The sequence below is a fragment of the Cyprinus carpio genome, chromosome A9, assembly GCF_018340385.1.
Source record: "Cyprinus carpio isolate SPL01 chromosome A9, ASM1834038v1, whole genome shotgun sequence".
NCBI lineage: Eukaryota > Metazoa > Chordata > Actinopteri > Cypriniformes > Cyprinidae > Cyprinus > Cyprinus carpio.
In genome coordinates, this window is record NC_056580.1 from 14,547,578 (window position 1) to 14,574,920 (window position 27,343).

The following is a 27,343-nucleotide window of genomic DNA, read 5'->3' on the forward strand; positions in this document are numbered from 1 at the left end:
CCTTTGCAGGTGTTTTGAGTTGATTAGCTGATTGGCATGTCACCATATTCTAATTTGTTGAGAGTGAATTGGTGGGTTTTTGTTAAATGTGCGCCAAAATCATCACAATTAAAAGAACCAAAGACTTAAACTACTTCAGTCTGTGGGCATTGAATTTATTTAATACACGACTTTCACAATTTGAATTGAATTACTGAAATTAACTTTTCCATGACATTCTAATTTATTGAGATGCACCTGTAGTTCATTATAATTATGGTGTAATTGCTTTTTATTTTAATTTATTACTCAAGTCTTCAGTGTCGCATAATCCTTCAAATATCTTAATTTGGTGTTTACAGAAACATTTCTTATTATTATCAATGTTAAAAACGGTTTTGCTGCTTAATATGTTTCATGTATACCTAAAAAAAAAAAAAAAAAAAAAAAAAAAAAAAAAATTCTGTGAAAGCCACTCGATATTGTGTGAAGAATAGAATGAAACAGAATGAAAGTTGAATTATTGTTTTAGATTGATTGAAATCAAACTTTTAAAGTGCCTGGCAAGGTAGGCCTACAACTTAATCTCTGTGGATAAAAGCATCTGCAAAATGACAGCTTGCTATTTACTGTTCAGTTTCATCTGAGAGCAAACATTTTACAAAAATAAAATGATTTTATGGTTGAAGCACAAAATGTATGAGATGATAATGAAAATAATTTGTATTTTCACAAGTCTGGCTAAACAGAACTGTTGTAGCAGAAGCAAAAAACAATAAAAATAAATGTGACCACTTTGAACTATAAATATTTAATTGCAGACAGAGCTAAAAAAAAAAAAAAAAAAAAAAAAAAGAATAGGCCTAGGCCTAATTCTTTTTGAGTGGACATTGCATAAGGGCAACTATATCACATCTCAGGGATGTCAGCCATAATTACATATGACATAATCAAAGAACGTTCTTCACAACATGAGAATGTACAGCGGCTTTGTCCCAATTATTTTAACCATATTTTTGACTTGTGCGACGTACGCTTCCGCCACGAGCTCAGACTGGCCTCGGGGCTGTCTGGCGGCGGAAGCACACGTCTCACAGCTCGTTCCACGTTGCGTAAAGTGCGTTACACATTCCTCAAAATGTGAAGTCGGATGTAAGAACGTAACAAGTAAGTACGTAAGTGGCATTGAGAATGGCGTTTCCGCAGTGCTGTCGGACTTTTGTGCGGTGCGGTGCGCAGCATGATGAGTGTTTTAGTACCGAGCGGAGAGGAGCTGCACACGGCACTCGAGTGAGGTAAACTATATAAAACCCGCTTTGTTTTCCCACACTCCCACAACATGGACCCGAGCAGCTTCAGATGGGTCAATGAAAGCAGGGATTTACGATACAATCGTGCGATGTTGTGAATTATTATCGGTTTTAAAGCTTTCGGCGCTAGCAGCATTAGCAGCTGCTGTTTAGATTTATCATCTTTCCGCCGACTGCGCCTTATTAAACCTGCTGCTCGACTAGAGGCGTTCCTCTGCTGTAGATGAACGTGTTTATTGCGAATCGTGTTAATAAAATCTAACGCTAGACATTTGTTTACGTAGGCATTGATCTAACGTTAGAGTTAATGCGACGTGGAAGGGGAAGTTTGGGGTTTAATCGCGTGTTTGGGCTTCAGGATCAGTCATGTGATGAAGTTAAGGTTGTTGTAGTAAGTTAGTCTTGAAGATTGTCTCTCGCTCGTTTATTTGTAAAACCAAACGTTCCTAATTTGCTGGTGTTTTTCAGACTGCAAGATTAATCTGTTTTATGTATTTCCTTTGAGGTTTCTCCTATTCATAATTCTCACAATTCATATCTTAATTCCGCAGTTTATAATGTATAATTAAAGTGGCAGTCAAACGTGGGTTATGTTTTTTGAATCCTGTAATAATGCAGTTTATGCTTCATGTCGGTTTTTGTTTCACAGTTTCCAGGCCCAGTTAAAATTTGTCAGATCCAAATCTAAGCTGCCTTGATGGTCTTGCAACCTGGCCAGCTAAAAAGTATCCATAATCTATTGTAAAACCAACCTGGTTAAGCTGGAAGACCAGTTAAAACCAGCTTTTCTTCCCCAAAAATATCTTGAACACAGTTTGTTTTGTAATAAGACATCAGAAGGGCATTGCTTTAATAAACATCAACAGTGTGTTGATGCTGTTTTCCTGTTAAGCCACTGCACACCTGCAGAAGCCTTCCTCTGTTAACCGTGTGTCTAACCACAGGAACTGGTGTTCACGGACCTGCACAGCCTCTGCCTATAAGAGACGGGTGTTAATGTCAAATCTACATTTATGCATTTTGCAGATGCTTTTATATGCCATTCAGGCTATACATTTATTTATTTTTATCAGTATGTGTGTTCCCTGGGAATTGAACCCATGACTTTTTGTGCTGCTAATGCAATGCTCTACCACTGAGCCACAGGAACATCTAAATCTAAGATGATCATTTATCAGGGGCGCTCTGTATTCACCTCCATTGCAATCTCCAAACATGTCGTACATTTATTTATTTATTTTTGTCAGTATGTGTGTTCCCTGGGAATTGAACCCATGACCTTTTGCGCTGCTAACGCAATGCTCTACCACTGAGCCACAGGAACATCTAAATCTAAGATGATCATTTATCAGGGGCACTCTGTATTCACCTCCATTGCAATCTCCAAACATGTCATGTCATGCAGTATGTTGTAATGGATGTACCAGAACGGCCACTGATGCAATGCCACTGTAGCATGATTACGATCAGAGGCAGACTATGAAGAAAACATTTTTTTGTTCAAGATCTAATATCTATAGCTGTGTGATCATGCAAAAAACATTTATAAAATTAGTTATTTTCTGTTATTTTTCTTACATAAAACTAGTGTCTATTCTAAATGGAGATTCTGAGGATACAATGTAGCCCTTTTGTGTAAGGTGAAGTAGATGACTGATAATGCAACTTTAGATGGACTGCAGCTCTGCCACGGTTCTGTCTGAGGTCCTTTGATGGCCAAACGGCATCTTTCTCGATTAATGGTCATTAAAAAAAGTCAAATATCTGAAAAAATATGTCAGTAAAAGTAGATTTTAGTGGAATATAATAATAGATGTTGTGGATTACTTATTTATAACATCTTCATAAACAACAGTATTTCAAATCCATTTCAGAGTGATTTTAAGAGTGATATTTACCATGGCTTATAGGCCTAATGTTACAGTGTGAGAAGTAGGTGTTGTCTGATTTGACTGCTTCTTTTTTCACTCCACCCTTGACTGCTGGTGCCGACTTTGGTCTACTTTCGAGGCGAGGTGTTTGGCCTTGCAGATGAGCTTAAAGGCTTGGGACTGTAAGCATTCTTGAGGTGCCAATTCATGTAGTCGTGACGGCTGTAGAGTTATTAGTGGCATTTAGGTGCGCAAAACAGTCTATAACGGTAGAAATAAGCACTCATTAGCCAAAATGGCAGATTGCGTCCTTTCACTGTGTCAGCTGAGTAACTGCCATTGAGGTGAATAGGAATGTTAACTCATAGTCTTACCCAGATATTAAATGGATTCTACCGAGTGACTTAACTGCATTCGCTACAACAGATATTCTTGTTATTGATGATAATTAAAGAACATTTACTGTAATATAGAGGATAAACAGGTGACCATGTTAGTGGAGATGCTGGTCAGAATGTGTCTGTTGCTGTCAGGCTTAACCAGAAAAGGCTGCATTTCTAGTTCTTTCTTTACAAGATAGACTGATAGCAACAGACATACATTCCTAACCGCTGATACTTTGTGGTACAACCCAGGTGTCCCATTAGATAATAGTGATACATGCTAACACAGTTTTCTTTCATCTTCAAATGAATAGTTCCCAAAAATTCTTTCATTTTCTCACCCTCATGTTGTTCCAAACTTGCATGACTTTATTTTGTTAAACATAAAATAAGATATACTTTAAGTGGAATTGATGACAGAACTGATGGTGAACTATCCTTTTAAGTTGTGAAATTGTCAACTTGTCGATTTATGAAGGTTGAATATTTGCATGTATTATTTTTCTATGAACAGTCTCAGCCCAGCATTAAACAAGAATTTGTCAAATACAGGTTGGCATTTCATCATGAGACTTCACATTTGGTAATAACAGCCCAAAAGATTGTTCACATGATCTTCTATAGGTGCCTGTACATACCGAGCTGAGTCTTCAACAGTGAGATTATATGAACATGAGCTCTGTGGGTGAGGTTTCTTTAAGCATAAGACATTTTATTTACAGTCTTACGATTTTAGGGGCCTTAGCAGTTACCTTAAAATCTATGTTTTATAATATCTCATTAAACACTCTAAGTTGATGGAATTTACGGCACATTCTGTTGGTGGTTTATTTAATTACGCAGAAAAAAAGCCTGTGGTCTATTCCAGGTGACTCTTTAGTGACTATTCCCAATTGTCAAGACCAAAAAAAAATCAGGTCAGGTATGTAGGGTTTATATAACCAGCTTTGAGCGTTCAGAGGCCATGTGTATTCAATATAGAGTCTCTATATTGTAGCACAGTCAGGAATAAGATTGTTTTGCAACACACGCACACACACAGAACAAAGCATCGAGTCTCCAATGAACTTCCTTCCTTAATTTTGGAGAAAATTGTTGAAGCGTCTTTTTAGTCGTACTAGACTTTAATTTTAATAAAGGGACTTTCAGGGATTAGACCAACAATCCAAAAACAACCTGATTCGGAGTTTGCTTATATCTGAAGTCTTGAACATCTCTATTATTGGTAGGCATATTCGTCTTGAACCAGGCACTTGCACTTAACAGAACATAGCCTACTAAAGTTGATGCAATGTCCTGTTCTAATATGATGTTGCTAAAAAGAACATTATTTTGTGTAATTGATGTAATGAAATGTGTTTATGTGGTTTAAGGTTAGAAAAAAAAAAAACACATTATTTTCCACATACTGCACATTATTGTTTCTCCTCTATGCCTGGCCTTTCTGAAAAGAGTTGTTTTTTACAAAGCTCATCGTTCTGAAAAGTGAGTTGTGCAATGATTGCCCAGCTATCCACTGAGTTGTGTTTGGCCGAATACCTCAAGCGGGTGACGGAAATGTTACGCCCCTCACCATACTGTGATGCTGTGTCCCGGCTGGAGCAACGAGACAAAAACATTAAAACCCATTATTAACGAGCCATTTGTTGCATCCAGTGGGGAAATAATTACTGATTATAATGACTTATACTGTCTTTTTACACGTTGCGTTGCATTGTGCCACATAAACATAAAACCATGTCTGCAGTTGTGATCAGAGAAATGACAAACAACAAGCGCAACTCTACACTGCTCAAAACTCGTGTTTGAATCATCAGTGGGAAATTCTTTAAATATGAAAAACAAACTTACAGTCCGTGAGTCAGAACAGCCAGCATTGTAGTCTACTCTTCCAGGATCAGGAAACAGTCCTCCATAAAATGCGTTGCACACATCTGAATATTTGGGTTGAACTGTTCTGGAACAGTGTTGTAAATACAACTTAACCACTGATTTCTAAGCGTGCCCTCTTTGGAATGCCAAACAAAGTAGTTTCGCTTTCACAACGAAACACAGCATCACACGGTGGGCTTGAGTGAGCGGCGCCCAGTTAGAGAACGGCGCGGCTGCCGGACTTGCGGCAACAACATGTGACGACCCCGGGCTGGACTCCGCTTCGTCCACGGTGAAAGCTGGTCCGGCGATACACAGCGCAAAGTTGATGTATTTCCTCAGCGACCAGCACGGATAAGCTCTAGGCATGACGAAGCGGATATCGTCCTCTTTTGGAAGGCCAAACAAAGTAGTTTTGCTTTCACAAAGAAACACACAGCATCTCCACAACATGGCGGCATGGCAACAACAATACTACAGCGAGAATAAAAGTTATTTTTTTCCTTCTTTGCGTGAATATTTGGGTGGCGTTACGCAAATCTTCCCACACAGTAACGTAGACGTGGGGGCATGTTAGAACAAGCCGTTTTAGGTAGGCATGGTGTGGTTGACTCTTAACTTTTATAAAGAATATCTCTTTGGATTTGAGACTTTAGTCTTTTCAACTTTACAGATCTTCTATATCCACCAAGAGCTTGTAACACTCCAAAGAGAAAGGAAAAGTTTTAATCACATCATATGACCCCTTTAAGGAATAAGCTATTCTTAAGCCATAGCCGTAGGAGTTTGGTGTGATGATTTGTAACGGGAAGGTCTCTGAATGTTTAAGGGATTCTCATTGCAATCAAGAGATGAACTACAGGTCCTTCTCAAAAAATTAGCATATTGTGAAAAAGTTCATTATTTTCCATAATGTAATGATAAAAATTAAACTTTCATATATTTTAGATTCATTGCACACCAACTGAAATATTTCAGGTCTTTTATTGTTTTAATACTGATGATTTTGGCATACAGCTCATGAAAACCCAAAATTCCTATCTCAAAAAATTAGCATATCATGAAAAGGTTCTCTAAACGAGCTATTAACCTAATCATCTGAATCAACTAATTAACTCTAAACACCTGCAAAAGATTCCTGAGGCTTTTAAAAAACTCCCACCCTGGTTCATTACTCAAAACCGCAATCATGGGTAAGAGGTTAACCCAGAAGGCCATCATTGACACCCTCAAGCGAGAGGGTAAGACACAGAAAGAAATTTCTGAACGAATAGGCTGTTCCCAGAGTGCTGTATCAAGGCACCTCAGTGGGAAGTCTGTGGGAAGGAAAAAGTGTGGCAAAAAACGCTGCACAACGAGAAGAGGTGACCGGACCCTGAGGAAGATTGTGGAGAAGGACCGAATCCAGACCTTGGGGGACCTGCGGAAGCAGTGGACCGAGTCTGGAGTAGAAACATCCAGAGCCACCGTGCACAGGCGTGTGCTTTTGAACCAGAAACAGCGGCAGAAGCGCCTGACCTGGGCTACAGAGAAGCAGCACTGGACTGTTGCTCAGTGGTCCAAAGTACTTTTTTTGGATGAAAGCAAATTTTGCATGTCATTCGGAAATCAAGGTGCCAGAGTCTGGAGGAAGACTGGGGAGAAGGAAATGCCAAAATGCCTGAAGTCCAGTGTCAAGTACCCACAGTCAGTGATGGTCTGGGGTGCCATGTCAGCTGCTGGTGTTGGTCCACTGTGTTTTATCAAGGGCAGGGTCAATGCAGCTAGCTATCAGGAGATTTTGGAGCACTTCATGCTTCCATCTGCTGAAAAGCTTTATGGAGATGAAGATTTCGTTTTTCAGCACGACCTGCGCACCTGCTCACAGTGCCAAAACCACTGGTAAATGGTTTACTGACCATGGTATTACTGTGCTCAATTGGCCTGCCAACTCTCCTGACCTGAACCCCATAGAGAATCTGTGGGATATTGTGAAGAGAAAGTTGAGAGACGCAAGACCCAACACTCTGGATGAGCTTAAGGCCGCTATCGAAGCATCCTGGGCCTCCATAACACCTCAGCAGTGCCACAGGCTGATTGCCTCCATGCCACGCCGCATTGAAGCAGTTATTTCTGCAAAAGGATTCCTGACCAAGTATTGAGTGCATAACTGAACATAATTATTTGAAGGTTGACTTTTTTTGTATTAAAAACACTTTTCTTTTATTGGTCGGATGAAATATGCTAATTTTTTTTAGATTTTTTTTGGAATTTTGGGTTTTCATGAGCTGTATGCCAAAATCATCAGTATTAAAACAATAAAAGACCTGAAATATTTCAGTTGGTGTGCAATGAATCTAAAATATATGAAAGTTTAATTTTTATCATTACATTATGGAAAATAATGAACTTTTTCAGAATATGCTAATTTTTTGAGAAGGACCTGTATATATTGGCAGATATATTAGTATTGTCAGATATATTTAAGATGATAAATTACAGCCATATGACCTACATTATTTCTAGATGTTAAAGACAAAGTGAAATGTGTACTAAAGGATTGTAAGATTTTTTTTTCCCCATCCTTGGCACACAGGCATTTTGTTCATTTATTTTATTATTATTTTTATTTATTTATTTATTTTGTTATAACTGAATTTTTTTTTTTTTTTTTTTTTTTTTTTTTACAAAAGAGTTGGCAATTGGCATATGGGATTTCTTATTTCCAGTGGTTCATAGTGGGCCTGAATTTGTTAAAATGTGTGAGATTAATCTATTTATTTATTTATTATTATTTACATGTAAATGATTTTTTTTTTTGGTGCCACTTGAAGCATAAAAAGAATCATCATAGCAGTCAAAGTTTCTTTATCACTACATTCCTATAAAGGATCCTGCTCTCAGTAGTTCCTTGCCATCGAGTCTCCCCTGTAGCCCCCAGCACCATTGTTAAAATTGACCTGACAAGCGTTAAAAATCTCTTTGATTAGTATCTGGCCTTCTCTTTGATAATCGCCTCACCTTGTCAAATGGTCTGGATAATAGCCCTCTGGTGTCTGATGGACTTTACAGACTGAAGTCTCACAGGCAAAAACTACAGCCATCAATGTATTCTCTCCTACATTGTCCATTAAAATGCTGGACCATTACTTATGGTGCTGGCTTCTTCCTTCTGATATTTAAGCTCTGCTGCTGACCTTTGAAGCCAATTTACAGAAGCTGTTGTGCTGAATCACACAAAGTTGGCTGTAATTTGTCTCTGTTAACTGAAAGCCTTGAGAACAAAATGTATGTATTTAGTCCATCTGGTGAAATATTTCGTTCCGATAGACTTGCTATGTATGAGAAACAGTTTGATGGTTGATTCTTTGTTGGAATATTTGATTAACAAAACCAGAAAGACCTCATAAGTGGTGAGTTTTCCTGGACATATGGACTTCAAGATGCTCATACTGTAAAATTGCATTAAGCCTTTTTATTTATTTATTTATTTTGGATTTGGTGGCTACTTAAGGCCTGATTAGCTCAAATCTCTCCCTCCACCCACTCCTACACACCCACCTACCAACACTTACAAACACACATGTCCAGTACACCCTCCCCTCTGCACTATATCACCATACTTGAAGAGTTCAAAACATCAGATCTCGTTCCATTTTGCTGTAGATGAGAGTTCCCTGCATAGTTGACAGCGTATGACCTGTTCCTCCACATCCTGTTGAGACAGAAAGAGGTAAGCTGTCGGATGCACCTGCAGGCAGATCTGCAGATCCTAAGCTGGTCTGTTTGGCACATTTTCACTCTGGTGTTTTAAGATCAGCAGTTAATCAAGGCAACAGCAACACTTGAAGGAGACTAGGTTGTTTTGGACTTGGTAGTTTCGAAAGTTGCCACTTGTTTAGCTTAATTTATTTTGGATTTATTGCTTAGCAAGTATTTGACTTGGTAACATTGTTAAAATTAGCCTAACCCACTCTCTAAATATTTTTAGGTTAATCTAGGTTACTTGGCTGATTGTGTGTTGTTTATTTTATTTTTATTCTTTTCATGTGATCACACCAGTTCTGAATGTTTTTATGAGGTGTTAATCAGTTTATGATCAAAATAAGCAGGTTTATGGACCGGTTGCAGTTTTAATTTCTTGCGATTTGGCTGAAAATATTTCTGTTTGTTCCTAGTATTATTAGATAATTTTACATTTAGTCTCAACAAACATTTTTCATGTTTCTACTGTGCATCAGAGTGCAGGTCCTGAACCGAATGACATGCTTTTCTGAACCTTCTGAGTGTGTTTATTTTAGAGGTGTATGTGTGTTTGGAGTCAAGAGGTCATGCTTTTTGAGACTTTGATTCTTGACTCCACCCAGACACATACTCAGACCCGTTTATCTAGGGCCCTATGAAATCCATTTTATTTTTTCCCAAATTCCGTTTTATTTTTTTCCAAATTCCGTTTATTTTATTTTTTTCTGTTTTAATTTTTCTCAACTCCTTTTTAATGGTTAAATTACATTTTATTAATCAAAATTAATTAAAATCATAAAACTTATACATTTTCACATCAATTTATTAAAAGTTGAACAAAAATTACATGTTTAGGGCCCTATGAAATTCTTATTTTTTCCTCACCATATGTTTTATTGTTACCTAATTCTGTGTTTTTATGCATGTCTAATTATTAAAATGCATAAAAACAACTTAATTTTTCTTTTTTTCTTATAATAGCCTTATGATTTTTTTTTTTCTTTTTCAGAAATTCTGTTGTGTATTTACAATTTTCTGGTTATCAAATGAAGGCATAAAACATTAATTTAATTAATCTTTTAATTATTGAAAATTGAGCAAACTTTATTTTTTGGTAAACAAAGGGGATTTACTATTAAAATTAAAACATGGAAGTAAAGTTGTGTGATTATTCCTTAAAAAATAATGTTTGTTTCTTTTCAGTAGTAGTAGTAGTAGGCTATCTACATTCTGCTGAACAATAGTAATACATTTCTGGCAAATAACGTTACTTGTATTTAAATTAAACCAGACTTTTATTTTGACAGGTTGCCATGATTACTTTTACAGTTCTGTGTATGTTATATGACACTAGTTTTACTCAAATCAAATGGTCAAATGCTCATGAATTCACTCTCAGAGCAGTTCTGGAGATGTTGTTAATGTGTTTACGTCCTCATTTAGTGAGACGGCAGATGCTGAAATCACCGCGAGTGTCACGCACGCTTCCATATGTGTAATAAACAAAACCGCGCCTCTGTGCCATTCATTAACAGAGACACGCAGAACTTGCAGGATTCATATTTATTTTCAATCATATTATTTTTATAATATGCAGAATGTCAAATTTGTCAGGAATTTGTCAAATTTTGAATGAATTAATCAAAAGTAGGTCATTAAACTTAAATCAAATCGTGATATGGACTAGTATCTGTAAATATTAAGCCGGAGAAGTTGATTTAAATATGAATGTCTCTGTTAATGAATGGCGCAGAAGCGCGATTTTGTTTATTACACACATATGGAAGCACGCGTGATGCTCGCGGTCATTTCAGCATCTGCCGTCTCACTAAATAAGGACGTAAACACATTAACAACATCTCCAGAACTGCTCTGAGAGTGAATTCATGAGCATTTGACTGTTTGATTTGAGTAAAACTAGCGTCATATCACATACACAGAACTGTAAGGTATTCACGGCAACCCGTCAAAATAAAAGTCTGGTTTAATTTAAAGACAAAGTAACGTTATTTGCCAGAAATGTATTACTATTGTTCAGCAGAATGTACATATCATACTACTACTACTACTACTAAAAAGAAACAAACATTATTTTTTTTAAGGAATAATCTCTCAAAATTCTTCCATGTTTTAATTTTTTATAGTAAATCCCCTTTGTTTACCAAAAAATAAAGTTTGCTTAATTTTCAATAATTAAAAGATTTATGAGTTTTTAAAAGTTTTATGCCTTCATTTGATAACCAGAAAAATGTAAATACACAACAGAATTTCTGAAGAGGAAAAAAAAAAAAAACATTTCATAAGGCTATTTATAGGTTGTTTTTATGCATTTAAATAATAAGACATGCTAAAACAGAATCAGGTAACAATAAAACATATGGTGAAGAAAAAATAAAACATTTCATTGGGCCTTAAACATGTAATTTTTGTTAAACTTAATAAATTGATGTGAAAATGTATAAGCTTTATGAATTAAATTAATTAGACATGCTTTTTGATTAATACAATTTAATTGAACCATTAAAAAGAAGTCGAGAAAAATTCAAACGAAAAAAAAACGGAATCCAGAAGAAATAAAACGGAATTTGGAAAAAAAATTAACGGAATTTGGGAAAAAATAAAACGGATTTCATAGAGCCCTATATACATTTCTGTCATTTCCCAGAATTCCTTGTGCTGGCAAACATGTGTAGTTCCCATCTGTTATGTGGCATCTGCTCATCTCTCAAGCCTTGAGGCTTCTCCTGACATACAAATCTTTTTTTTTCTGTTGCATGTAAAATATGACTGATTGAATGCGTAGATGCACCAAGGACAGATCATGTATCTAGAGTTATTATTTGAAGAGATGTGCTTGCATCCTGCTTGGCTAAGCTGCAGATCATATAATTATTCTGTAGCCTGCTAAAATTCACATTGACCACAACATGAGTTAGCTCAGGCGTGAATTGGAGAGGATTATTAGCCAGATCACCACAAATTTGTTCGCTGTGTTGCAATAGCTGATTTATTTGATCCAAACGAGTCCCACTGTAACCCTGTTTAGCTCAGGATCTGACTTCTAGTAATCTAGATTGTAAACCGGAATTCACCGGAGGTGGACACACGCGTGACTTGTGAGAGATGCTCAGTCTAGGCAGAAGCCTTGTGAGAGTCATATGAGGCATCTTAAGGGCTCTCTTTCTCACCCTCTGTTGCTCAGAGGCTCAGGTTAATGTATAATACCAGTTCTTTGGCTAACCCGTCAGCTCATTCCAGGAATGCATTCTGTGGGGGATGATACTGGGTATAGTTTATAGATATAGATGTAGTAAAATATAACTTGTCAGCTTCTTATTTCTTTTAGGTTTTGTTGAACTTGAAGATGGTTTCATATAGAGGTCGACCGATTGTGGATTTTGCCAATACTGATAGCTAGGTTGGACCTCCACACTGGCCGATATTGATTAATTAACCGATAGTTTTTAAAATGGATACTGAACAAAAATGCACATCTTTAAATATATACACAAAGGCCATAGCATTACAACTATACCAGCACAATGTATACTCTCACATTTCAACTGCATCTATTCTTGAACACTTAATGATTAACTAATCAAAATAAAAGAGCAGCGCTGAGTCTAGGAGAACTCACTGGTATCACACACACTCCGAACTCATCGCATTCAACTCAAGCAGCGGTCTAAAACAGTTTATTTAATCACCAAATGGACACAAGTTTACATCAAGAATGAACAATGAGGCATAGATACGTTTAAAGTTCAGTGTTTAAAAAACGGCGCAAATGGAAAGAGCGATCTATATTATAGCTCTATAAATAAAGCATACAAACTTTATTAGAGCCACAGAAAGACAAATGTTTCAATTAAAATGCTCAATATACAATTCATCATGTACATTAACAACGATTTAGGGTGAATATAATGTAATTTATTGGAAAACTATGTGAATGGCGCTCTGTGGCGCGGCAGGATTTTTTTTCAGCTGCATTTAAATCCGTGTCTGAAGTTTCTCGCTCTGTTCAGCGTGCAGCGTCACGTGTCTAAACAAACAGCACGTGCTGTCAGTGATTTCAACCACTAGAGGCCACTCTCGCACTGTATAATGAAAACAGAGCCTTCTCAGCTGCTCCCGCAACGGACGCAACCCAGAAAACTATCGGCATGGATTTTTGCTGATAACTGATTGTTCCAGCAATCAACTATCAACTACCATACTACTAGGAAGGTTTTTTTTTTTTTTTTTTTTGTACTTAGCCCATGTCATGGGTTGGTGTTTTTAGTTAAAGTGACGTGACATTCAGCCAAGTATGGTGACCCATACTCAGAATTCGTGCTCTGCATTTAACCCATCCGAAGTGCACACACACAGAGCAGTGAACACACACACACACTGTGAACACACACCCGGAGCAGTGGGCAGCCATTTTATGCTGCGGCGCCCGGGGAGCAGTTGGGGGGTCGATGCCTTGCTCAAGGGCACCTAAGTCATGGTATTGAAGGTGGAGAGAGAACTGTACATGCACTCCCCCACCCACAATTCCTGCCAGCCCGAGACTCGAACTCACAACCCTTCGATTGGGAGTCCGACTCTCTAACCATTAGGCCACGACTTCCCCACGACTTCGTTCACTCATTCTTTTTTATTTGCTGCTTTTTCATTTGTTTGTATATTTTGTTTTCTTTCCTTTTTTTCTGTCATTTGTTTATTTTCATTTTTTTCTGGTCATTGACTTATTACTTTTTTTGTTTGTTGGTTTGTTCTTTTTTACATTTGTTTTTAAGTTAAAATAAGATCTTGTTCATAAGTTTTTTTCATCTGCACTTTAGCACATATTTATGACAGCGTATGAAAGGAAAGACAATGTTAATATTTTAATTGGTTTTGTTTTCTGCTCAGACTTTTATAGCCAAAGGTGGATCACAAAAATAAATAAAATACCTTTAAAAACATTAGGGATGCGCTGGTAAGGCTTTTTATTTACTTAGGAGGCGCTGTTAGCCTACTTGTAATAAAATGCAATTAAATTGTGTTTCTGATTAAATAAAACAGTAATTGATGTCATAAAATCACGAGTATGTTTTGATTGAAAGGTCAGAAGCTATAGCTTACATGAATAAAAATCACAGACATGACACTTGTAAATGAAATTATTTTATACAGATTTATTCATTAATGTGTAATATGCTTCTTTTTTTTTTTAAACGGATTATGAAAACTTAAATACTAGGAGATCTAAAAGATGTTTGCTTTCGCTGTAGACCATCTACAAATGTTAAATCTTAAAATAAAATGTTTATGTTACCACTACATTGGTCTGTAAAAAAAAAAAAAAAAAAATTTATTTATAGTAATTTTCAAAGCTTTCAATGTACTCTCATTTTAAAAGAACTTCATTGTTGTTAATTTTTTTGTTTTTGTTGAAATCGTTTGTTGATATCGGCCAAAATGATTTGAAAAATATTGGTATATGAGCAAAAATCCAATATTGTTTATCCTTAAAAAAAAAAAAAAAAGTAAATATTCTTTGGTAGAATCGTCCATATTTTGGCCTCTTTGGAAGGTTTTTAGTTAAGGTAATTATAAGCACACAGTAATAACAGGAATCTCAGAGCCACAGTCCCTGAGGCTGTGCTGATCTCAGCCTCTGTGTGTGAGGACACTATATAAACACACCTCAGTAAATGGCACACTGCTCTTCTCGTTCATAGCTGAGTGGAACAGGAGCCCATGGAAAAATGTGCTTTCAGTTTATCCTTCCCTCTTACTGTTCAAACAGAACACAGTATGCAGAAAGCGTGGCTCTCCGTCCAAACAGTGGCTCTGCAGACAAGAACAGATGACGTCTAGAGTATCATCTGTTGTGATGCAGCATGTATTTGTTCTGAATTGCATTAGATTTGCTGCAAGGATTGGTGGTACAACACTAAACAGTTCTGAAATTTCCTTTATATTTCACCTCAATGCAGATTTACTAGTACATTTTAAAGACATCATATAAGGGTTAGGGTTAACTCTTATTTCAAATAATCTGGAAATTTGGTTTCATGACTTGACCACTTCAACAAAAATATTTAAAAAATTACTTGTATGATGTATGAGGATGCTACAGAATGTAATTGGCATATTTCAAACATTAATTTGTGAGCAGTGGAGTGATGTTTTGGGTGTCAATTGAATGTTCAATTGAAGAGCCCCTCTGCCTTTTATTCGCTTGATCACAAATGTTTTCCAGCAGAAGTTGTTCTAGTCCTCTAGCATTTGTCTCATGATATCTCTGCAGCACATGACTGTGCTGGTTTTTAGGAATTTTTTTTTTTTCTCTCGAAATATTCAGCCATTTTGGGATGTCATATAACCAACAAAGAGCATATTGAGCCAGCACAGTGATGCAGGATCATCAGCACTCTTGCCCCATCCTATCTCCTGAAGGGTTCAGAGGTCACTCCACTCTCATGTTTATAAACACTGTTCTGTCGAGAGGAAGGATCATAGTTATACCATGGTTTAACCAACTTCATGCTTCAAGTTCACACACTGGAGTGCAGGCTATCGTAAGTACTGCTTACATGATGTTTTGACTTAAAGAACAATTTAATAAATTAGATACTTTTGTATCATATGCATGGCTCATTTTTGTCTATAGGCTGTGGTTAATTTACACTTGTTCAAATGCAGTTGGGGGATTTTTTTTTTTTTTATTCCTGTAAGTTAAGAGCAAGCTTTAAATCATAACAAATCTGTGAGATCTAATTGTTTTTACAAATATAAAAAAACCAAACTATTTATTTAAATATCATTTTTGTATATCCACTGTAGCCCACTTCCAGTGCTGCGATCTTCATGTACTTTCAACCTTGCATTTTGACTTGTTTGGCTGACTCACGAGTCCGTCCAATAGGGAAGTTATGTTTGATAAATGATTATCTGACTGCAATATATTCATCAAGTTTTACACCCTGTGGCATATAAATGTCTTTTATTGTGAGAGTAGGTATACATATTTTTTCCGTAAACACAATTTTCAGATGTCATATTTCCTTAACATGATAAACCCATGAAAAAAAGTTATAAATGAAAGAAACTAAACCGCTGCAAAAGCATGAAGTATTGTTGTTGTGTTTGCATATTGTTTTTAATATACCAGATTTCTAGAAAATTGAATATTGGCTTAATCTGCTATAACCAATTAGCAGAATATAGTACACAGTACAGGCTACAGAGAAAATGGCAATGCTTTTGGAATAAAACTTTTGGGAACACTCACACCCAGATCCATTTCACAAACATTTTTCTTATTTGTGGCTCTAGTGTGCAGACTGAAGAAAAGACTCTTTCTCATGCTGAGATCTCGGTTTTGTTTAGTAGCAGAGTGATCACACTTTCCCCTCCAGGCTCACAGTAGTTGCTGTAGGGGGAACATTAAGGCTCTTTAGTACTTTTCCAACTACGAATCTATCAGCCCCCTGGAAAAGGGGCTGGATCTAGATTCCCCAAATCCCCCCCGACGCCCATAATCTCAAGATGAAAACACATTAATTTTTTTTTAATAATCAAATAAGGGATTAATGCGGGTTATGTGCAACAAACTACTGTATTCTGTAAAACAGGTTACGGTTCAGGTCTTTTGTGCATACTACATTAAATATGGAACATTTTACATTCTACATTTTACTCAAGATGCATTCAAAGATGTTTCTAAAGATGAGCATAATTGAAGTCACCAATGAAATCTGACAAGAACTGTCTCATAAATGTTGTTTCTTTTGCTCAAGTAGCTCTGCAGTGATGTGCTGACTTTACCAATTAGTGATTGGCTCTTTTACTCAGAAGGCGGGACTTTGTTCTATAGAGCCGCCATATCAAGCGTTGCATTTTTCTCCATTCAAAACTATACGATGTCTTGGGTATTCTATAGTCTTTGGCATAACTGATGTCCATCTCATATGCAGGTTGACATTTTTTTTTTCTAACAACATTTGGGTATAAAAATCAAATAAAACTAGGGCTGGTCCGAAAACCATTTTTTCGAAACTTCGGTAGTCATCAACACCGAATATTCAAAGCTTCATAGGGAGGGGGCTGAACATATTCTTCTCTCTAATAAAGGCAGGAATCTCTGTGTGTCTCTCTGTTTGCATTTTTATTATGTCAAGAACCGTTCATCCAGTCGGCTTCACACGTGGCGGGTGTGTTGCTGCGGACCCAAGGGAGTGCAGCGTCACATTTTGGTGCAATGTGGACACGTGACACGTTCAGAATTAATCAACTTTTAATAAACTACAAAACACCGCGGTCTGTAGAAAACACACAGGTCTGTTAAGAGCAATACTTTTAATATAGACAAATTATTATTGGGCTGGGCTACTGTACGTTTTTTTTTTTTTTTTTTCAAGCAAATTAAGTGCACGTTTTTATCATGTGTAAAATTACTGATTAACATGGCAGATAAAAGCAGCTTGTTTTTTTACACCAACAATATAGCCTACTATAGGTGTACTTGCAGAACTCATCTGGCACACTGCCTTTGTCTTGTTCTCACTTAATTTAAAGTGCTCCCACACAGCTGAGGTCTTCGGCATTTTTGTCTTCTCTTCCAGATGAACTGAATCATGACGTTCAGTCGTTAACTCATGGACTGAACGTCATGAAGCAAAGAGAGCCGCTTTTCCACTATTGGGCCGAACGGTTCTCCTTGCTTAACCATTCCATTCCGTGCCGATCCGGGCCAGTCAGCACAGATACGGTTTCATTTTCCACTTTGGTACTTATAACGGAGCGGATAAAATATCAGTAAATGCAAATGTTTCCTCCACAGACCATTTTTTTTTTTCTATTTTATATTGAATGTAGCGTAGCTGTTTACTTGGGTGTTTGATCAAATTGCGCGCTTCCGCTTAGCCATTTCTATGGAGAAACTGGTAGCCAGACAACAGAGTGGTGACGTCCCGAGAACGGTTTGTAATCGTGCATATCTGGAAATACAACTGTAACCATATCCAACTGTTCGGCCCGATAGTAAAAAAGTGGCTATATTTAAAGCACAAATTAAGTTTTGCGGGGGATGCTAGGTGTTCAAAAAAAAAAAAAAGATTATTTGAATCTCAAAATTGAAAATCAAATGCCAACCCATTGAATGAATATTCAAATAATTGAATATTCTGGTCCAGCTCTAAATAAAACCCCAACAATAAAACTGCTACATTAGCGGATTACCCTAAAAGTCCATAGCTTTCACCATTAGTTCATACTGCTGTTTAAACTTTTCTGAAACTTTTCCAGCGGATAAGATGAGACCAATTTGTCTGTTCATTGTGGATTTCTATTTCTTCACAGAGGTTTCTGAGTGAGGAGATAATGAGAGTTCACACACATACCAGATTCTGCTTCCTCTGCGTGCTGACCCTCCTGTACCATCAGTCCAGTCACTGCCATGAAGGAGGGTCCCACCATCACCACGGGCACAGCCATGGTGACCACGACCATGTCCACAGTGACCTGCAGATTTCAGAATTGTCCTGCGACGGTTTATCCGACCAGTTTGTGCACAGCGGCCATGGCGAATCTGCAGAGAATGAGCAAAGTTTCTACATCCAACAATTGTTCTGTCGGTATGGCCAAAAGGATCGTCTGGATTTTAAAGGCTTCCAGAGTCTGCTGTTGAGTTTAGGGCTGGGCAAGGTGCGTGTGGTTGGGCTGGACCATGACGATCTGGGCCATGATCATGTGGCACACTTAGATATTCTCGAGGTTCAGGAAGGTCGGCACTCGCATTCAGCTGGCCATCCACATCTTCATCAGAATCCCCACATCTCAGACGAGACCCCTCAACATTCCCACCACGAGAATGATCAACACAGCCCTGCTGAGGAGCTACTGTGCAGCAAAACACTAGGCACCAGAGCTGAGAGCACCACTCACAGCGGGTCTGAAGGACACGATCATGATCATGACCATGAACATGAGAAAGACAGTGATCATAAACACATCCACAGACATGTCACCGACAGTCCTCACACTCAAGATGACCACGACCACCAAAGGAGTAGTGAACATGCACAAGAAAATAATGATCTCAGTGACCAAAACCACCATCACCATGACCACCATCACCACAAGCATCCCCACCCTCATCTCCATGGTTCAGACAGTGTGGAGCACAACACAGCAACCCCTCATCTCACACCCAGCATACAGCCTTCTGCCCCAACTGAGCTACCCACCACACAACCCAGAAGAAACAGGAGACCAACTAAAGGCAGAGCTCTTCGAGGCCGCAACAAGACCAGCATCGCTGTTACTCAGGCTGTCGAGCTGGAGACAAGCAGAGATGACACTATGCATAGCGGCCAGGATCACAGCCCTATTCAGCCGCAGAGGAGCAGGAGAGAGATGCCAGGAGACAATCTGTCTGTGAAATTAAATGTAAATGGTGTTCTTCACCAACATGAGGAGGTACATCTCACTGTCTGTCTGATTATAAATGGTAGTGCTCTTCAGATGTGACTCAAGAGTTATTTGAAATGGTTTCTTTTATTTGGTCTATTCAAGGGATGAGTTTAAAAAAAATTTTTTTTTAAAATACTAAAGTGGTGTCAAAGCACTTCCTTCATAACAAACAAAATAGTTGTCAGACTTCAGGTGACTTGCTTCAAGCAAGGTATCTACAGTGGGTATAGGAAAGAATCACCCCCCTTTAAAATAATCACATTTTGTTGCTTTGCCACCTGAAATGAAGACGGACACGGTTTTTGTTTTACCCAGCTGTATTTACTCAGTGCAACTTATAACATCCAAGTGAAAGATATAACACCAACCAACATGTTAGAAAATAAATAAATAAAATTAACAGAATTACAGATTTGGAAAATGGTTCACCCGCTTGCGTCAGCAGTCTTTTGGGATGTGTCTCTGTCTCTACTAACTTTGCACATCTAGATTTTGTAATATTTGCCCACTATTCTTTGCAGAACTGCTCAAGTTCAGTTCAATTTGATGGTGAGCGTTTGTGGACTGCGGTCTTCAAGTCATTCCACAGATTTTCAGTGGGGTTTAAGTCTGAGCTCTGACTAAGCCATGCAAGGACATTCACCTTTTTTTCTTCAAACACTGTGTGCTCAGTTTTGCTGTGTGGTTTTTGGTCATTGTCCTGTTGGAAGGTAAACCTGAAGGGCAGCAGATTTTTCTCAAGAATTTGACAGTATTTTGCTCCATCCATTTTTCCTTCTGTCCTGGGAAGTGCTCCTGTACCTGCCTCAATCTTGACTTTTGTGAACTGCATGTGGCCTTTCTTGAGCAGTGGCTTTTTTCCTTGCAATCCTCCCATACAAGCCACATTTGTGGAGAATTTGTGATATTGTTGTCACATGCACACAATGACCACTCATTGTCATAAATTCCTGCATCTGGTTCAGAGTTGCTGTCGGCCTCTTGGTAGCCTCTCTGACCAGTTTCCTTCTGTCTCTTTCATCCAGTTTGGAGGGATGTCCTGATCCAGGAAGGGTCTGTGTTGTACCAAATACCTTCCACTTATTACTTATAGACTTGACTGCGTTTCTAAGCATTGTTAAAGCCTTTGAAAAAAAATTGTATCCATCTCCTGACTTGTGCCTCTCCACAACTTTATCCTGGAGATTTTTTGACAGTGCCTTGCCTCTCATAGTTGATTGTTTGCTTCAGTTGCACTACCAAGGACTGAAATGCCCCAGGAAATCTCTTTTCATGCTGAGCTGATTGAAATGACCACAGCTGATCACAGTTGAAAGTCAAATGGCTTTGTGTACCATTGAGAAGGTGATAAGCTACACCTGATTGAGTTTAGTAATTTTTAGCAGGGGGTGATCCCTTTTCCAACTCAGTGAATCTGGTTTTGTTGTTGTTGTTTTTATTTTTATTTTTTTTTATTTTTTTTTTGACATGTTGATATTTTATCTTTCACTTGGATATTATAAGTTGCACTGAGTAAATAGAGCTGGATAAAACAAAAACTGTCCGTCTTCATTTCAGGCTGCAAAGCAACAAAATATCAGTAGCTTAAACTGAAATTTTAGTATATTGAAGTTTAATGTTTTGATATGCAGGATTTCTGTATGTGTGTAGTTATTTATATGCATGTTTTGGTAATTATTTTTTATTCTTATTTGCAGATCAATACATTTAATTTCTTCATCCATCTTCCTTATTGTAGGATGAAGTATATTTAAATAAAATATATTTAAGAATAGTTCATCGATCATTAACTTTTAATGCTTAAATACTTTTACCTTTTAATGCTTAAATACTTAAGTACATTAATCAATATTTTTGTACCTTGCCTTAATTAAGATCTTTCTCTCCCTCAGTGTCTGAATTTAACGCAGCTGCTACACCAATACGGACTGAGCTCGGATTCTGTTATATCTCCAGCGCAGTTCACCTATTTATGTCCTGCACTGCTCTACCAGATAGACAGACGCTTCTGCATCCTTCATTATCACCACGTTGATACTGAAGTACAAGATGCAGCAGCATCATCAGGTACAATTAATTTTGTTTGGACAAAGTATATTCACTACAATTCTCTCTACCTGTGTCGTTTGCTAGCTAATAAAGAGGCTAAACAGACATAGTAAATTGTTTAATTTTAACAACCAGTTTAGAATCATTGCTAAAACATTTTGAAATAAGAGTCCCAGTCTAATCCACTGCTGCTGATTGTTTTGCTGCAGTGTGGATCTGGATGTGGGGCTTTGTGTCGATCACCATCATCAGCCTGCTGTCTCTGCTGGGCGTTATTCTGGTGCCCATCCTCAACCAGTCCTGCTTCAAGTTTCTCTTGACCTTCCTGGTGGCGCTGGCAGTGGGAACCCTCAGCGGTGATGCCTTACTGCATCTACTCCCTCATGTGAGTTCACTCTTTGGGGGCAAACAAAATTTAACCATTGCAGAAGTCCAAACTACACAGCACAAGAAATCAAACCTTTCTTATACCTTACAGTCTCAGAGTGACCATGATCACAGCCTTGGAGGACATGGAGAGGAAGAACCCGAAGAGGCTTTTCTGACTAAGTTTGACGGAGTTTGGAAAGGACTGACTGCACTAGCAGGAATCTACCTCCTCTTCATCTTTGAACATTGCATTGGCATGTTCAAACACTACAGCAACCAAAGGGTGAGAGGCCCCACAATACCTTTATCACAGGAAAGAGGTGCTTTTTACTTCACACATGCTTGTTCAGGACCGACTGTGCTGAGCACTATGGAAGACTAAATATAATCCATAATTGCTGCAGATTTTAGTGCATAGCAGAACAACCTTGGATTTTATTCTCAGAACCTAGTGCTTATTAACACTTGTCTGTTCATGCTTTCCACAGGGAAACCGCTGCCAAAGGAAGAAGAAAGGAGAGCAGGCACAGATTGGGAGGAAATTGTCAGACCATAAACTCAACAGGCGTTCGGATGCCGAGTGGCTCCATCTGAAGCCTCTAACAGAGGGTGGGTCTTCATTTCATCATAAAATCCCACCATAGTTTATTTGGCTTTTAAAGGGGACATCGGATGCAAAATTCATTTTTGGATGGTATTTGCATACAAATGTGTCTCAGCAGTGTGTGGACACAACCACTCTACATTGATAAAAATCTATTCATCCCATACAAAGGGGATGAATTTTGTGCATAGTGCATTTTGATTTTTGGCCCTGCCCACGACTGCTGACAGACTGTCCCATATTAGCATATCCCTGCTCTCAGTCAGTTGTATGCTGTCATCCACTGTCTCCAAGCTCGAACAGCTGTAGCAACTAGGTCTCGTAAGCAGTGCAGGTGATTTGTAGTTGGATGTAAAAGTAAACATAAGAGTCCTTAAAAAAAAATATATATATATATATATATATATATATATAATCAAAAAAATTTTTTTTTTTTTTTTTTTATGGTAACGCGCCACCAAATACTCAAAAAACAGAAGAGAGGAGCGGAGTGAGTAGTAGATCATTATCATTTCAAGAGACATGCACCAAAACTGGTTGCTGTGAACCGAGCTGATTTTGACAAGGTCAAAAGGGTGTTGTTTTACACAACCATTGAGGAATTTTAACCAAAGTACGTTGCAGACATTTCATGAAGACCCTAAAGAATCATACCAACTTGTGGAAAATGGTCATCCAGTGTCCCCTTTAAGTAAAGTTGTGAGTGATGATATTGGGGAGATGCTTCAGAGTCTCTTCCAATATACTGAACCCTTGTAAGGATATTATAAGTACAAATTCAAGCTGGTTGCAGTAATATTTAGAAGTAACTTGCGTTGTAGTCCAGATCAGCTCATTTGAGTCAAAGTCCATGGGTAGGTTTAGTCAGTAAAGATGGAGACCAAAGGGGCTGACTCAGAGTCTGAACAATTCAGACAGTATAATACAACACTGAAGTAACACCTTCCCTTCTCCTTTTTCATGCAGGAGAAGGTACAACGTGTGAATCCGGACACAATGACACTCAGATGACGGAGTTGCAGCCTCTAGATTCACCCAGCAAGATGCCACTGGCCATCTCCGATTCAGATCACCCCTTCAAGGGTGCTGAAAAAACAGAGGAGGATAGCGGGCCAAAGGAAAAGTCAAAAAAGCATGGACATGGTCATGGTCATGGGCATGGACACGGCCATGGTCACTCCCACCATGGGCACTGTCACTCTGACCAGGAAATGAAGGATGCGGGGATTGCCAGTATAGCATGGATGGTCATCATGGGAGATGGCATGCATAACTTTAGTGATGGACTTGCTATAGGTCAGTTTGTGTACACTGAAACCATTAGCAGATTAGTTTGTCTTCGAAAGGGTTTCTGTATCTGAGCAACTGTGTTTGTCACCTACAGGTGCTGCTTTCAGTGCTAATATTACAGGTGGCATTAGTACTTCAGTTGCTGTGTTCTGTCATGAACTGCCCCATGAACTGGGTAAGTGGTTTAACTATTTGCTTTTTGTCAAAAAAATGTTGGAATAGCAGATCCATTTTCTTACAGTTGCTTATGCAGTAAAAGTTAAAATAAACGTTCCTACAAATTTTCTATTTAATAATTCCATACTTTTCCAGACTCAGACTTTCATTTCCAGATTTTTCAGACCATATTTCATAGTTTTTTTCAACACAAAAAAACTTGATTTTGCATGTAATGATTAAAGGTTCAAATTCACAATTTGATGCTCTCACAATACTACAAATATTGTCACAATACAAAATTTCAGTTGTTTGTACCAATACTAGTAAAATTTCACGGTTTTTGATATCATAGCAAAAACTAGAGCCCTGCATTTTAGCCCAAGCCCGAAAGGAACCCGACTTATTTATGGGCCGGGCATCGGGCCTGTTTTAGGCTTCTCCTTATTTTTATATTTTAGACTTTCATCAGTTAAGGTGATTGAAAAGATGTACTGCCCTAGTGTAAACAACACAGATACCATGCTACTGTCTGTGACTGTCAAGACTGGATCGCACAGTGTTTTGTGACCTGCCAGCTGCAGCGAGCCTTCAGCGCAGCGGGACGAGTTATAGAAAAAAAGGAGAACTAGATTAAAACCAAAGATTTTTCTAGTCGACTAGTCGTAGTAATTACTAAACCATAATGTGCCTTTAATATTTATGCTAGCTATAGCCTATTCTGCATTCTAGCACGCGCAATAGACTAAAGCTTGCCGCAAAGCACTGGCAAAAGTAATTACCATGAATGTGTCGGGGAAAATAGTAAGGAGATCCGTATGACCTTTGTTCATCTCAAGAAAAAAATGTAAGAAATTTTTGATGAAATACGAGAGCTTTCTGACCCTGCATAGACAGCAACAGAACTACCATGTTCAAGGCCCAGAAAGGTAGTAAGGACATCGTTAAACAGTCCATGTCCATCAGTGGTTCAACATAATTTTATGAAGCTATGCAAATACTTTTTGCGTGCAAAGAAAACAAAAATAATGACTTTATTCTGACGTACGTAGAATCCAGATCCGCTGTGCCTTGTTTTCAAGCAGAGGAATGCACACGTATGCGTCGTGGTACTCTCATGAACATGTGTCAAAGACTGACATGGAAGAGAAGAAATTGTCATTCATGTTTTCTTTACACACAAAAAGTATTCTCGTAGCTTCATAAAATAAAGGTTGAACCACTGATGTCACATGGAATATTTTAACAATTGACATCAACATCAAGGTGAAGAGTTTCAGCTGTTTTTGTGCTCTCCTTTTCATGTTGGCATGAATGAAAAACAAACAGTGAACTAATACAACTCCGCAGCACATACAGCTTTTAAAAGACAGCAAAGCTTTTATGAAGTTTTGAGTTTGTTGTCTAGAGGGCCACTAGTTTTTAAATTCCCCTTTTTGTTTAAACAAAAAAATACAATACCAGAGAAGAAGGAACAAACAGACTATGCCTTTGATGTAACAACAATCTTTTGCATTTGATGTTGTTTACCTTTACTGTCTGCCATCCAGTGGAGGCGATGCGACTCAGACACTAATAACGTTTGATGGAGCAGCTCTCTTTTTTTGTCTTATAATCTATATGCCCATGTTGTGGCTGGGAAATGACAGCTACAATAAAGAGTTTTACTACTCTGCAGTGCTGTTAATTGCCTTTGACGACTGATTTGATTGGGCCAGGTGACACAGAGCAAAGGTCCAGAGTGTAGTTTAGAGAGAACCAATGGTCGTGAAGACTCCTCACATATATATTCAGTAATTAGGAACAAAGGAGCAGCAGCATAGAATTGGTATAACACAAGAAAAACCCCACTTTTACTGAGAAGGACAACCTGATCTCACTGCAGTTAAAGGGTAACTCCACCCCAAAATGAAGATTTTTTCATTAATCACTTAACCCCATGTCGTTCCAAACCCATAAAAGCTTCGTTCATCTTCAGAACACAATTGAAGATATTTTGGATGAAAACCGGGCGGCCTGTGACTGTCCCATAGACTGCCAAGTAAGTTACACTGTCAAGGTCCAGAAAAGTATGAAAGACATTGTCAGAATAGTCCATCTGCCATCAATGGTTCAACCGTAACGTTATGAAACGACGAGAATACTTTTTGTAAGCGAAGAAAATAAAAATAACAACTTTCAGCCATGCTACAAGGATGTGCTGTTTTCTTTCAAATGTAAAGCTAAATACATGTAAAAACAGCGCATCCTTGTGGCGCGGATGACACAGAAGAGCATACACAGCATACGGTGATATGGAGAGACAGAGAGGAGACTGTTGACAAAGGAATTGTTGAAATAAAGTTGTTATTTTTGTTTTCTTCGCTTACAAAAAAATATTCTCGTCGTTTCATAATATTACAGTTGAACCACTGATGGCAAATGGACTATTCTGACAATGTCTTTCATACTTTTCTGGACCTTGAAAGTTTAACTTACTTGGCAGTCTATGGGACAGTCACAGGCCTCCCGGTTTTCATCCAAAATATATTAAATTGTGTTCTGAAGACGAACGAAGCTTTTACGTGTTTGGAACGACATGGGGTTAAGTGATTAATGACTAAATTTTCATTTTGGGGTGGAGTATCCCTTTAATGTCAGGTTTAGCGTGGCCAAAACTAATTGCTCACACTGCTGTATTGTTGTTTATTGTACATTAATAGTGCACATTTGTGTTTGCCTCCAGGTGACTTTGCTGTTTTATTGAAGGCTGGGATGTCAGTGAAGCAAGCCATTGTATACAACGTCCTCTCTGCCCTGATGGCTTATGCTGGCATGGTGATCGGCACAGCTGTGGGACAGTACACGCACAACGTCACCAGCTGGATCTTTGCCGTTACTGCTGGCATGTTTCTCTATGTGGCATTAGTGGATATGGTAAGAAAACCAAAACGTGAATTTATTTGCTTGCCAGTTGGGCTGCATATATATGTTATAATTATTGACTACTTGAAATGATTTGTTACATGCCATCTTAAGGACCTTTCACACAGAACATGTTGTTGCATTCCACCGTGCTGCTTGTCCATTGTTTTTCTATGTTAACATGCCCTAGATGGATGTTTGAGCATTATGTTCAGATCTCATGTATTTTGTAGTGTCTCATACATGCCACAGTGTTTAAATTAAAAGTAGCTGAACTTTTAAAAACATCTCTAGACCTTGCTTTTTTTCTTTTTTTCTTTTACTTGTGAATAAATAGTTGAGTGAATGGCCTCTCATACATTCAAAATAAGGTGACTATAT

At 38.0% G+C, this 27,343-nt stretch overlaps 1 protein-coding gene across 4 annotated transcripts in view; it reads left to right on the forward strand.

Moving 5' to 3' along the window:
* Positions 1 to 1,046: 1,046 nt before the first annotated feature.
* The window catches only part of LOC109072070 (zinc transporter ZIP10-like), a 29,407-nt gene continuing 3,110 nt past the window's right edge, over positions 1,047 to 27,343 (forward strand). The window contains exons 1-9 of one of the 4 annotated variants that reach the window (XM_042763709.1): positions 1,047 to 1,146; positions 18,478 to 19,596; positions 21,483 to 21,657; positions 21,849 to 22,024; positions 22,118 to 22,291; positions 22,497 to 22,617; positions 23,579 to 23,908; positions 23,997 to 24,077; positions 26,784 to 26,974. In XM_042763709.1, coding sequence (XP_042619643.1) covers positions 18,499 to 19,596; positions 21,483 to 21,657; positions 21,849 to 22,024; positions 22,118 to 22,291; positions 22,497 to 22,617; positions 23,579 to 23,908; positions 23,997 to 24,077; positions 26,784 to 26,974 — 2,346 coding nt within the window. In that variant the 5' untranslated portion in view covers positions 1,047 to 1,146; positions 18,478 to 18,498. Of the gene's footprint in view, positions 1,275 to 8,843; positions 9,128 to 15,499; positions 15,696 to 18,477; positions 19,597 to 21,482; positions 21,658 to 21,848; positions 22,025 to 22,117; positions 22,292 to 22,496; positions 22,618 to 23,578; positions 23,909 to 23,996; positions 24,078 to 26,783; positions 26,975 to 27,343 lie in introns of those variants that run through there. The other 3 variants (XM_042763707.1, XM_042763708.1, XM_042763706.1) reach the window with 3 other exon arrangements.